Below are 12005 nucleotides of genomic sequence, written 5' to 3' on the forward strand. Positions count from 1 at the left end.
TGGGAATCCACCTGCCAATGTGGGGGACACGGGTTCAAGCCCTGGTCTGGGAGGATCCCACATGCTGTGGAGCAGCTGGGCCCATGCGCCACTACTACTGAGCCCGTGCACCACAAAAGAGAGTAGCCCCTGCTCGCCACAACTGGAGAGAGCCTGCGCGAAGCAATGAAGCCCCAACGCAGCCAAAAATAAATAAATAAATAAATTTATTTTTTAAAAAAATAGTGGAAATAACTACGACAGAGCAGAATAAAGAAAAAAGAATGGAAAGAATTGAGGACAGTCTCAGAGACCTCTGGGACAACATTAAACACACTAACATTCAAATTATAGGGGTCACAGAAGAGGAAGAGAAAAAGAAAGGGACTGATAAAATATTTGAACAGATTATAGTTGAAAACTTCCCTAATGTGGGAAAGGAAATAGTCAATCAAGTCTGGGAAGCCCAGAGAGTCCCATACAGGATAAATCCAAGGAGAAACATGCCAAGAAACATATTAATGAAACTATCAAAAATTAAATACAAAGAAAAAATATTAAAAGCAGCAAGGGAAAAACAACAAATAACATACAAGGGAATCTCCATAAGGTTAACAGCTGATCTTTCAGCAGAAACTCTGCAAACCAGAGGGAGTGGCAGGACATATTTAAAGTGATGAAAGAGAAAAACCTACAACTAAGATTACTCTACCCAGCAAGGATCTCATTCAGATTCAGTGAAGAAATTAAAACTTTACAGACAAGCAAAAGCTAAGAAAATTCAGCACCACCAAACCAGCTTTACAACAAATGCTAAAGGAACTTCTCTAGGAAACACAAGAGAAGGAAAAGACCTACAATAACAAACCCAAAACAATTAAGAAAATGGTAATGGGAACATACATATCAATAATTACCTTACATGTAAATGGATTAAATGCTCCAACCAAAAGACACAGACTGGCTGAATGGATACAAAAACAAGACCCATATATATACTGTCTACAAGAGACCCACTTCAGACCTAGGGACACATACAGACTGAAAGTGAGGGGATAGAAAGAGATATTCCATGCAAATGGAAATCAAAAGAAAGCTGCAGTAGTGATTCTCATATCAGACAAAATAGACTTTAAAATAAAGATGATTACAAGAGACAAAGAAGGACACTACATAATGATCAAGGGGTCAATCCAAGAAGAAGACATAACAATTATAAATATTTATGCACCCAACATAGGAGCACCTCAATACATAAGGCAAATGCTAACAGCCATAAAAGGGGAAATCAACAGTACCACAATCATAGTAGGGGACTTTAACACCCCACTTTCACCAATGGACAGATCATCCAAAATGAAAATAAATAAGGAAACACAAGCTTTAAGTGATACATTAAACAAGATGGACTTAATTGATATTTATAGGACATTCCATCCAAAAACAACAGAATACACTTTCTTCTCAAGTGCTCATGGGAAATCCTCCAGGATAGATCATATCTTGGGTCACAAATCAAGCCTTGGTAAATTTAAGAAAATTGAAATCATATCAAGTATCTTTTCCGACCACAGCACTATGAGACTAGATATCAATTACAGGAAAAAAATCTGTAAAAAATACAAAAACATGGAGGCTAAACAACACACTACTAAATAACCAAGAGATCACTGAAGAAATCAAAGAAGAAATCAAAAAATACCTAGAAACGAATGACAATGAAAGCATGACGACCCAAAACCTATGGAATGAAGCAAAAGCAGTTCTAAGAGGGAAGTTTATAGCAATACAATCCTACCTCAAGGAATAAGAAACATCTCAAGTAAACAACCTAACCTTACACCTAAAGCAATTAGAGAAAGAAGAACAAAAAGCCCCCAAAGTTAGCAGAAGGAAAGAAATCATAAAGATCAGATCAGAAATAAATGAAATAGAAACAAAGAAAACAATAGCAAAGGTCAATAAAACTAAAAGCTGGTTCTTTGAGAAGATAAACAAAATTGATAAGCCATTAGCCAGACTCATCAAGAAAAAAAGGGAGAAGACTCAAATCAATAGAATTAGAAATGAAAAAGGAGAAGTAACAACTGACACTGCAGAAATACAAAGGATCATGAGAGATTACTACAAGCAACTATATGCCAATAAAATGGACAACCACGAAGAAATGGACAAATTCTTAGAAAAACACAACCTTCTGAGACTGAACCAGGAAGAAATAGAAAAATATAAACAGACCAATTGCAAGCACTGAAATTGAGACAGTGATTAAAAATCTTCCAAACAACAAAAGCCCAGGACCGGATGGCTTCACAGGCGAATTCTATCAAACATTTAGAGAAGATCTAACACCTATCCTTCTCAAACTCTTCCAAAATATAGCAGAGGGAGGAACACTCCCAAACTCATTCTACGATGTCACCATCACCCTGATACCAAAACCAGACAAAGATACTACAAAAAAAGAAAATTACAGACCAATATTTCTGATGAATATAGATGCAAAAATCCTCAACAAAATACTAGCAAACAGAATCCAAAAATACATTAAAAGGATCATACACCATGATCAAGTGAGATTTATCCCAGGGATGCAAGGATTCTTCAATATATGCAAATCAATCAATGTGATACACCATATTAACGAATTGAAGAATAAAAACCATATGATCATCTCAACAGATACAGAAAAAGCTTTTGGCAAAATTCAACACCACTTATTGTAAAAAAAACTCTCCAGAAAGTGGGCATAGAGGGAACCTACCTCAATATAATGGAGGCCATATACGGCAAACCCACAGCAAACATCATTCTCAATGGTGGAAAACTGAAAACATTTCCTCTAAGATCGGGAACAACAGAAGGATGCCCACTCTCAGCACTATTATTCAACATGGTTTTGGAAGTCCTAGCCACAGCAGTCAGAGAAGAAAAAGAAATAAAAGAAATCCAAATCAGAAAAGAGGATGTAAAGATGTCACTGTTTGCAGATGACATGCTACTATGCATAGAGAATCCTAAAGACTCCACCAGAAAACTGCTAGAGCTAATCAATGAATTTGGTAAAGTAGGAGGATACAAAATTAATGCACAGAAATCTCTTGCATTCCTATACACTAATGATGAAAAATCTGAAAGAGAAATTAAGGAAACACTCCCATTTACCATTGCAACACAAAGAATAAAATACCTAGGAATAAACCTACCTAAGAAGACAAAAGACCTGTATGCAGAAAACTATAAGACACTGATGAAAGAAATTAAAGATGATACAAACAGATGGAGAGATATACCATGTTCTTGGATTGGAAGAGTCAACATTGTGGAAATGACTATACTACCTAAAGCAATCTACTGATTCAGTGCAATCCCTGTCAAACTACCAATGGCATTTTTCACAGAACTAGAACAAAAAATTTCACAATTTGTATGGAAACACAAAAGACCCTGAATAACCAAAGCAATTTTGAGAAAGAAAAATGGAGCTGGAGGAATCAGGCTCCCGGACTTCAGACTACTACAAAGCTACAGTAATCAAGACAATATGGTACTGGCACAAAAACAGAAATATAGATCAATGGAAGAGGATAGAAAGGCCGGAGATAAACCCACACACATATGGTCACCGTATTTTTGATAAAATATACAAAATGAATATACAGTGGAGAAAAAACAGCCTCTTCAATAAGTGGTGCTGGGAAAACTGGACAGCTACATGTAAAAGAATGAAATTAGAACACTTCCTAACACCACACATAAAAATAAACTCAAAATGGATTGAAGACCTAAATATAAGGCAAGACAGTATAAAACTCTCAGAGGAAAACATAGGCAGAACACTCTATGACATAAATCACAGCAAGATCCTTTTTGACCCACCTCCTAGAGAAATGGAAATAAAGACAAAAATAAACATATGGGACCTAATGAAAATTAAAAGCTTTTGCACTGCAAAGGAGAACATAAATAAGATGAAAAGACAAACCTCAGAATGGGAGAAAATATTTGCAAATGAAGCAACTGACAAAGGATAAATCTCCAAGATTTACAAGCAGCTCATGCAGCTCAATATCAAAAAAACAAACAACCCAATCCAAAAATGGGCAGAAGACCTAAATAGACATTTCTCCAATGAAGATATACAGATTGCCAACAAACACATGAAAGGATGCTCAACATCACTAACCGTTAGAGAAATGCAAATCAAAACTACAATGAGGTATCACCTTGTACCTGTCAGAATGTTCATCATCAAAAAATCTACAGACAATAAATGCTGGACAGGGTGTGGAGAAAAGGGAACCCTCTTGCACTGTTGGTGGGAATGTAAATCGATACAGCCACTATGGAGAACAGTATGGAGGTTCCTTAAAAAACTAAAAATAGAGCTACCATATGACCCAGAAATCCCACTACTGGGCATATACCCTGAGAAAACCATAATTCAAAAAGCAACCTAAGTGTCCATCAACAGATGAATGGATAAAGAAGATGTGGCACATATATACAATGGAATATTACTGAGCCATAAAAAGAAACGAAATTGAGTTATTTGTAGTGAGGTGGATGGACCTAGAGTCTGTCATACAGAGTGAAGTAAGTCAAAAAGAGAAAAACAAATACCATATGCTAACACATATATATGTAATCTAAAAAAAAAAAAAGGTTCTGAAGAACCTAGGGGCAGGACGGGAATAAAGACACAGACGTAGAGAATGGATTTGAGGACACAGGGAGTGGGAAGGGTAAGCTGGGACGAAGTGAGAGAGTGGCATGGACATATATACACTACCAAATGTAAAATAGATAGCTAGTGGGAAGCAGCCGCATATCACAGGGAGATCAGCTTGGTGCTTTGTGTCCACGTAGAGGGGTGGGACAGGGAGGGTGGGAGGGAGACGCAAGAAGGAGGAGATGTGGGGATATATGTATATGTATAGCTGATTCACGTTGTTATAAAGCAGAAACTAACACACCATTGTAAAGCAATTATACTCCAATAAAGATGTTAAAAAAATAAAATAAAAAGAATGTGAGTGCTCTATTTGAATGTATTCGGAAATGTCTCTGAAATATTTATAAAGCTAAGGACAGAACAATGTATGTATTATATGCTTGTGTGTGTGTAAAAAGAGAAAATACGTATGTATACGTATACATTAGTCTAGAAGGATATGTGAGACACTAGTATACCATTTGCCTCTGGGGAGGAGAACTGGGTCATTGGGGCTAGGGTGGGAGTGAGATGTACTTTTCACTATGCATCCTTGTGTCTTTTTTGACTTTATATCATGTGTTTGTATTATCCATTCAAATTAATAATTTTTAAAAAAATAAATATATAAATGCCAAGTTCTAACACCCTTAACTCATACTATTATAATGACAAGCATATTAACTCAGAGGTTAGACTCAGGAATGCTTCATAATATAAGCACAAAGTCATAATATAAGTCACAAAGTCATCTTACCTTCTGTTACCCAAGTTCTAGTTCATTTGTTGTTAGAAATCTCAGAATGCATTATCCCCTTCTAAAAATAGTATTCTAGATGGTATTTGGGTTTCCTGGCTCTGCCAAAGAAAACTCAGAGAACTCAGAGAACTCATTCAGAGAACTCAGAATGCAGCTGAACTCCAGGCCTGGCAACCTGGGTCACCATCTCCAATGCTGGGGGGAAACCACTCCTGGCTCCTTCTCTGGAGACCAGAGTCCACTTCTGCTGCAGCCCTACCTGCAGGACTCTCCCTCTCCCCCAACCAGAAGGCAAGGGGACTGGGCTTGGATATGAACTGGCTTAGAGTATGTGTGTGTGTGTGCATGTGCGTGTGTGTGTATGGTGGTTGTTGTTTAGTAACATTCATGGTTCAAATCCCAGTGTCACCTATTAGCTTTATATAATTTTGGAGACGTTACTTAACCTCTCTGAGACTTAGTTCCCTTATTTATTTATTAGGTACAGATAATAATAGTATCTTTCTCATAGGGTTAAATGATGAATCCACGTAAAGTATTTAAAACAGTGCTGAGCACACAGTCAGTGCTCAATAATTTTTTGGTTTATTTGTCTTCTAGACTTTGTAATATTTTATCTCTTTACATTAAAAAGAAAAAAAATGATCAGAAGCAAAATGGCCAAAAACAAAGTCTGCAAGTTCTCTTTATACCCATTCCTCGTCCTGTTCTCCTCCCTCCCTTCCCAGAGGTAACCACTATTCTGTAGTTTGTGTGTCCTCAATAAATGTAGGGCACCCTTTCCATGGGGTTATGTTTGCAGGAAGACAACCCATTCACAGGTGTTCTACCCGTGCGCACTCTTTCCTCAATCAGGTGGTGAGCTACGCCCCATTCACACTCTTCCCCTCACTGGTCCCGAGTGCCTTGCTGGAGCAGGCCTATGCTGTACAAATGGACTTCAACCTGCTGGTGGATGCTGTCAGCCAGAACGCTGCCTTTCTGGAGCAAACTCTCTCCAGGTACAGGGCAGTGGGGCTTCGGGGGCTGTGAGGTGCTAGAACCAAGAGATTGGAAGACTGGGGAGTCATGAGCTATTACTCAGGCAGGTGACTTGGTGGGGTGGGGGACAGGTACTCCCCAGGAGAAACAAACATTTGTAGAATAGAAGTTAGGAGACCTGGCTTCTAACCCTGGCTCTACCACTTATTTATATGGCCTCAAGCAAGTTCCTTTCTTTCTCTGGGCCTCAATTTCTTCATCTGTAAAATGGGAGGTTGGCCTAAATCTAAGGTCCCTTCCAACACTGACATTCTGTGATTCTCTGACCCTTGACCCCACTGCTTTGAAGACTGAAATTTACATTTGTAATTAGGGAGAGTCAACCTAGTTTGAGAGAAAACAGAGGGCAGGAGGGGTTATGGGTTTAAAGTCAGATTTCCTACTTCTCTTAAGCAGTGACCCTTTCTTGTCACTTCAGGCCTCTTATCTCTGGGTGGGACAGGGTGCAGACTGGGCCACACCCAGTTCACGAGGATACAGAACCCCTGAAATGACTCACTCTATCCCCCCTCTCTGTCTCTTCTCCCTTGATCTTTTTTCCCCTTGAGGCCCTGGGGCAAGGGAAATTTCTTTATTTTAGAATTAAGTTAGAATTAAATATATGTGTGTGTGTGTGTGTGTGTGTGTGTGTGTGTGTGAGATTGCATGTCTCATTAATTTTTCAAAATCTTTTTTTAAAAAAAAATTTATTTATTTGGCTGCACTGGGTCTTCGTTGCGGCATGCGGGATCCAGTTCCCCAACCAGAGATCAAACCCGGGCCCCCTGCATTGGGAGCTCGGAATCTCAACCGCTGGCCCACCAGTGAAGTCCCCACAAAATCTTTTAAAAATGTGCACATTGGTGTGAGGGTGAAAACAAGAAGGGTTCATAATGGTAAGAAGTTTGGAAACCTTGACTTGGAGCTAAAAACCCACTGAGTCCTGAATGTACAAACCTTTCCACCACCTTTTCTTCAGATCTTTCTCGGGATGGGCCCAGCTTTTGTACCTGTGATTCTAGATTGTGGGAAAGATGAGCAGCCTGATTTACGACCTTTATCCTAAAGCTGCAGTTATGTGTAAGACCTTCCCTGCAGCCCATCTCTGCAACCCCTGTCTTCCCTATTACCTTCTCCTCTGAAATACACACAAACCCTAGCTTGTAAGGGTGAAAAGGCCCAGGGTCACATGAGCTAGAATAGCAGCCTAGGAGAGTCCCAGCTTAGGGACTCTCCTCTTCACCAAGGGCTGCGGAACCCCATGAGAGCTGACTGGGGAGAGAGGAACTTCAGGGCAGGCCTGAGCTACATGGGCTCAGTGGGGTCCCTGTAACAAGGTGAGCCTGAGAGTTAGGCTTGAGCAGGCATGCAGAGACCACCCTGAATCTTGAGAGGCAACAAGTTAGTTACCTGTGGGTGTTTCTTCCTAAGGCTCCAGAAAACCATACTGGCTGGGTCCTACCTCATGCCACATGTCACAGTAGCACACTGGGCCATGATGATGAGCTAGCAGAGACATGGTCCCCATCCTCATGTGGTTTATAGTCAAATAGGAGAGACAATACTAGTCATCACACAAATAAAATGGAAAATTACAACTGCAATCAGTGCTATAGAGGAGAGGTCCACAGTGCTATGAGAGTGCACACCAGGGGGATCTGACCCAGGTAGGGAAGGCTTCCTTGAGGAAATCACATCATATAAGGACTGGTTGAAGAAAAAAATTAGGATATTTAGCTTGAGTCAGAAAAACCTTTTGGGGCACAGGGCATAACTGCTGTCTTCTAATCTCTGAGTGCTGCCATGGAAGAGGTGGAAAAGACTTGTCCTGGGAGGTCCCAGAACATAGGGGAAGCTACGGAGAGTTAATGTTAGGTCAACTAGAAAGCTTACCAACTACACAATGGTCATATCGTATGCCAGTTTTGAATTCTTCTTGGGAGCACACACTATGTTCAATTCTGTACATGTAATATCTCATTTACTCTTCACTACAACTCTCTGTTATAAATATAATTATATTCCTCTTCATTTTACAGATGAGCAAACTGAAGCATAGAGGAGATATGATTGAGGTTGCCCAATAGTGAGTGGTAGAGCTGGGATTTGAACCCAAGCCATCTGGCTCTAAAGCTGGGTTCTAAACCACTGTTCTCTACAGGGTTGGTGTGGATGTTCAATTTTGAGCCAGTAGACCCAGAGAGGATTCAGGAGACAATGGAAATCCTTGACCTTTAATGTTTGATGTAGCCTAGAAAATACTCTCTTTCCTCTTTCAGCACCATCAAAAGGGACAACTTTACTGCTCATCTCTTTGACATCCACAAGCAAGTCCTGAAAGAGGGCATTGCCCAGGTAACCATTCCCCACTTCACCCCAGTCTGGGACCTGCCCCTCCCATCTCGTTCTCTTTTTTTTTTTTAACCAGAAGAATTTGGCCTAGTCCCTGAGCTCATGGGAATCTGCCTCTCATTGGTCCCCACTGGGTTTATACATTAGTGTCCAATCCTGGAATGTCCCAAAGAATGATTCCACTGGGTTTGGGAGTGTTAGCTGGCACCTTTGCATAGAGTTCATGGTACCTGTCTGCTCTGTGGCTAGGCCCTCAGAGTCAGCCCCTGGGCAAATGTCCTCAGCCTTCAGTTTTCCCCACAGACGGTGTTCCTGGGCCTGAATCGCTCAGACTACATGTTCCAGCGCAACGCAGATGGCTCTGCAGCCCTGAAACAGATTGAAATCAACACCATCTCTGCCAGCTTTGGGGGCCTAGCCTCCCGGACGCCTGCTGTGCATCGGTGGGTCCCTTGGGCAATCCTGGGCACACTAGTGAGGTGTCAGCCTGATGAGCCTACAATCATAGGTGGGGGCAGGGATCTCCAATGCTGACTGTGCCTTCCTGGGCCTTGGGTCATGTGTTTCCACCTCGTAGCAGTTTCCACTTGTAATTAAGTCTTGGTGTGTCAGAAAAAGAAGGAACCTCAGGGTTCATCTGGTCCTGCCCCTTCATTGTACAAGTTAGTATTCCAGGCAGAAGGAACAGTATCTGTGAGGGTCCTGAGGTAAGAAAGAAGCCTGAAAGGAGGTCAGAATCCAAGGCAGAGAGGGAACAGGGGCTTCCCTTCTGAGCGCTGGACCCTAGCAACAACCACTTCTAGTCAGTAGTGATGCTCCAGGTTGCTGTGATTCCAGATGGTCTGTAGCTGGATTCCAGACAGTACCTGGGGCTCAGGTAAAGGGGTTTCAGTTCATTGGGAGGCTTGTGTGGAGTGGAAACACAGGGTCTCAGGGCTCCTCTGGGCATGTACACCAGGGGCCAGGCTTAGGGCAGCCCAACACATTCCAGCCTGAGGTGGATCCTACAAGAGCATGATGGTAGGATGCTTTTTAGTGCTCAGCTGACTCTCAAAGTGATGTTCCTATAATTGTCTATGAGTCACAGGCAGAAGGGTCTTCCAGGTCCATCCAGTTACTAAGTAGGCATCTCTCTTTCAACAGACATGTTCTCAATGTCCTGGGTAAGACCAAAGAAGCTGCCAAGATCCTCTCCAATAATCCCAGCAAGGGATTGGCCATGGGGATTGCCAAAGCCTGGGAACTCTACGGCTCAGCCAAGTAAGGGGAAGAGAAAGTGTCAGCAGAATCCTGCTTTAGATTCAGCATTCATGGATGCAGCAACTTCTTTGCCTGACATCATTAGGAAATCGTGAGGGAATTTTTCTTGAAATAGAAGCTTACACTTTGAAGTACCAAAATTATTTTAATGGAGTTTTGGGCTTCCTTCTTAAATAAGAGATGCTGATAATAATTTAATCTTTTCTCATTGGCTACAGGTGATGGTTATGACAGTCAGTGATTGCATCTTGATGTAATGCAGGGGTGCTACCTGGAGTGAGAGAGGCATGTGAGGTTGTTTGCCTGCACTAATGGCCCCAGTTATTAGGCTTTATGCTCTTATTCTTTTTTTCATAGTTTTTCTGTCTGTTTTCCTACTAACAGCTCTTCTTACTGCTGTCACTTTGCTTGAATTTAGAATCTCCACTGCCATCCTTATACCTCCTTTTTGATTTGTAGTTTGGGAAAGCAAATGATCTGTTATATTTGTGTCTAATGAGTGTGAGGGCCTTTTTGATGAGTAAATGCATAAACTTTGATTTAGGGATTTTATCGTATCTGTTCAGAGGCATTTTTTTGCTTCCTTCCTATTTCTCAACCATGTTCCAGATGTGTAAAGATGCTAGATGTTCCAGATATGACTTCTGGATAAGTGAGCGGCCACTGTACTAACAGTTATTGCCATGTTAATATAGCATTAATAGTTTACCCTTAATGAGCATCTACTAGTGCCACACTTTGTGCTAAGCTCTTCATATACAGGATCTCATTGAATCCTAAATTCAAACACTCTGAGGTAGATATTATTCATCTCCCCCATTTTAAAGATGAGGAAACTGAGATTCAGAGAAGTGAAGTGCATTGTTCAAGGTCAAGTGGTGAGTTGGTGGTAGAGCCCAGAGTCCATCTCCCTCTAGAACCTGCATTCTTAATCACTTTATTGCCTCCAAGAGAGCCTCTCTGGGCTTATTAAGCCTCACTAAGACTCAAGAAACGTCAGACTCTGAGCATTTGGAAGTCATCAGACAAATATTTTTTCAAGTAGAACTCTTGGCTAGGTTGTATTTTAAGAGTGAAGCCAGGAGATGGGTCACCTAGGGAACCTGCTGATAGACGAATGCTGCAGAGGGTTTCTCTAGCCAGGCTGTGAATAACATGGAGAGAAAAGACTTGTGTGCTCAGAATTAGGCACTGGTAGGTAGGAGCTATGGGGTCCCTGAGCCAGGAGTGGATTCCCTCATTTTGAGAGTCAAATAGGCACTTCTGCTGACCCAAATATGACCTTTGCTAAAGTCTGTTCTTTTCCCTGAACGTCAGTTTCCGAACTTGTAAAACGGGGGTAATAATAATACCTAAAAGGGTGGTAGTAAGAATTAAATGAAATCATAGATTTGAAAAATGCTTTAAAAAATTCAGTGAGGGTCATTATATGATACTTTCAATAATAACGATAATGATAGTAATAATTACTACCATTTAAAGAGTTTTGTTTTACAGAAGAGCAAATGGAGGGCTCAGAGAGGTTGAATAACTTGCCCAAAGTCACACAGCTAGTAAGTTTAGAATTCACGTTTATCTGCCCCTAAAGCCTGTGTTCTCTCTACTACACTGTTCTTCTGAAAGGAATGGTCCCATAGTATAGACTGAAAAACTGAGGTGCGAGCATTTGTAGAGCAGATGAATTTTCATCAATTATCTCATACATTTTAAAAGAATTTTTAAAAATTAAGCCAGGAAAATGAATTATGATTTCAATTTAGACATTTTTTCAAACTCTTTCAAAGTATAGTGTCTGTGGTTAGAATGAGTAGGGATAAGAAAAGGGGATTCTTGATATAAAAGGTTGGGAACTATGATTTATTTAACACCCTTATCTTATACATGAGGAAATCAGGGCCCAAGGAAAGGAACTGACTTACC

At 40.8% G+C, this 12005-nt stretch overlaps 1 protein-coding gene across 8 annotated transcripts in view; it reads left to right on the forward strand.

The window, feature by feature from the left end:
• The window catches only part of GSS (glutathione synthetase), a 37642-nt gene that overhangs the window by 12617 nt on the left and 13020 nt on the right, over positions 1 to 12005 (forward strand). For all 8 annotated transcript variants that reach the window (XM_079946507.1, XM_079946502.1, XM_079946508.1 and 5 more), the window contains 4 exons: positions 6309 to 6454; positions 8753 to 8828; positions 9129 to 9268; positions 9969 to 10085. In XM_079946507.1, coding sequence (XP_079802633.1) covers positions 6309 to 6454; positions 8753 to 8828; positions 9129 to 9268; positions 9969 to 10085 — 479 coding nt within the window. The remainder of the gene's footprint in view (positions 1 to 6308; positions 6455 to 8752; positions 8829 to 9128; positions 9269 to 9968; positions 10086 to 12005) is intronic.

Source organism: Stenella coeruleoalba (genome assembly GCF_951394435.1).
Source record: "Stenella coeruleoalba genome assembly, chromosome: 15".
In the NCBI taxonomy this organism is placed as follows: Eukaryota; Metazoa; Chordata; class Mammalia; order Artiodactyla; family Delphinidae; genus Stenella; species Stenella coeruleoalba.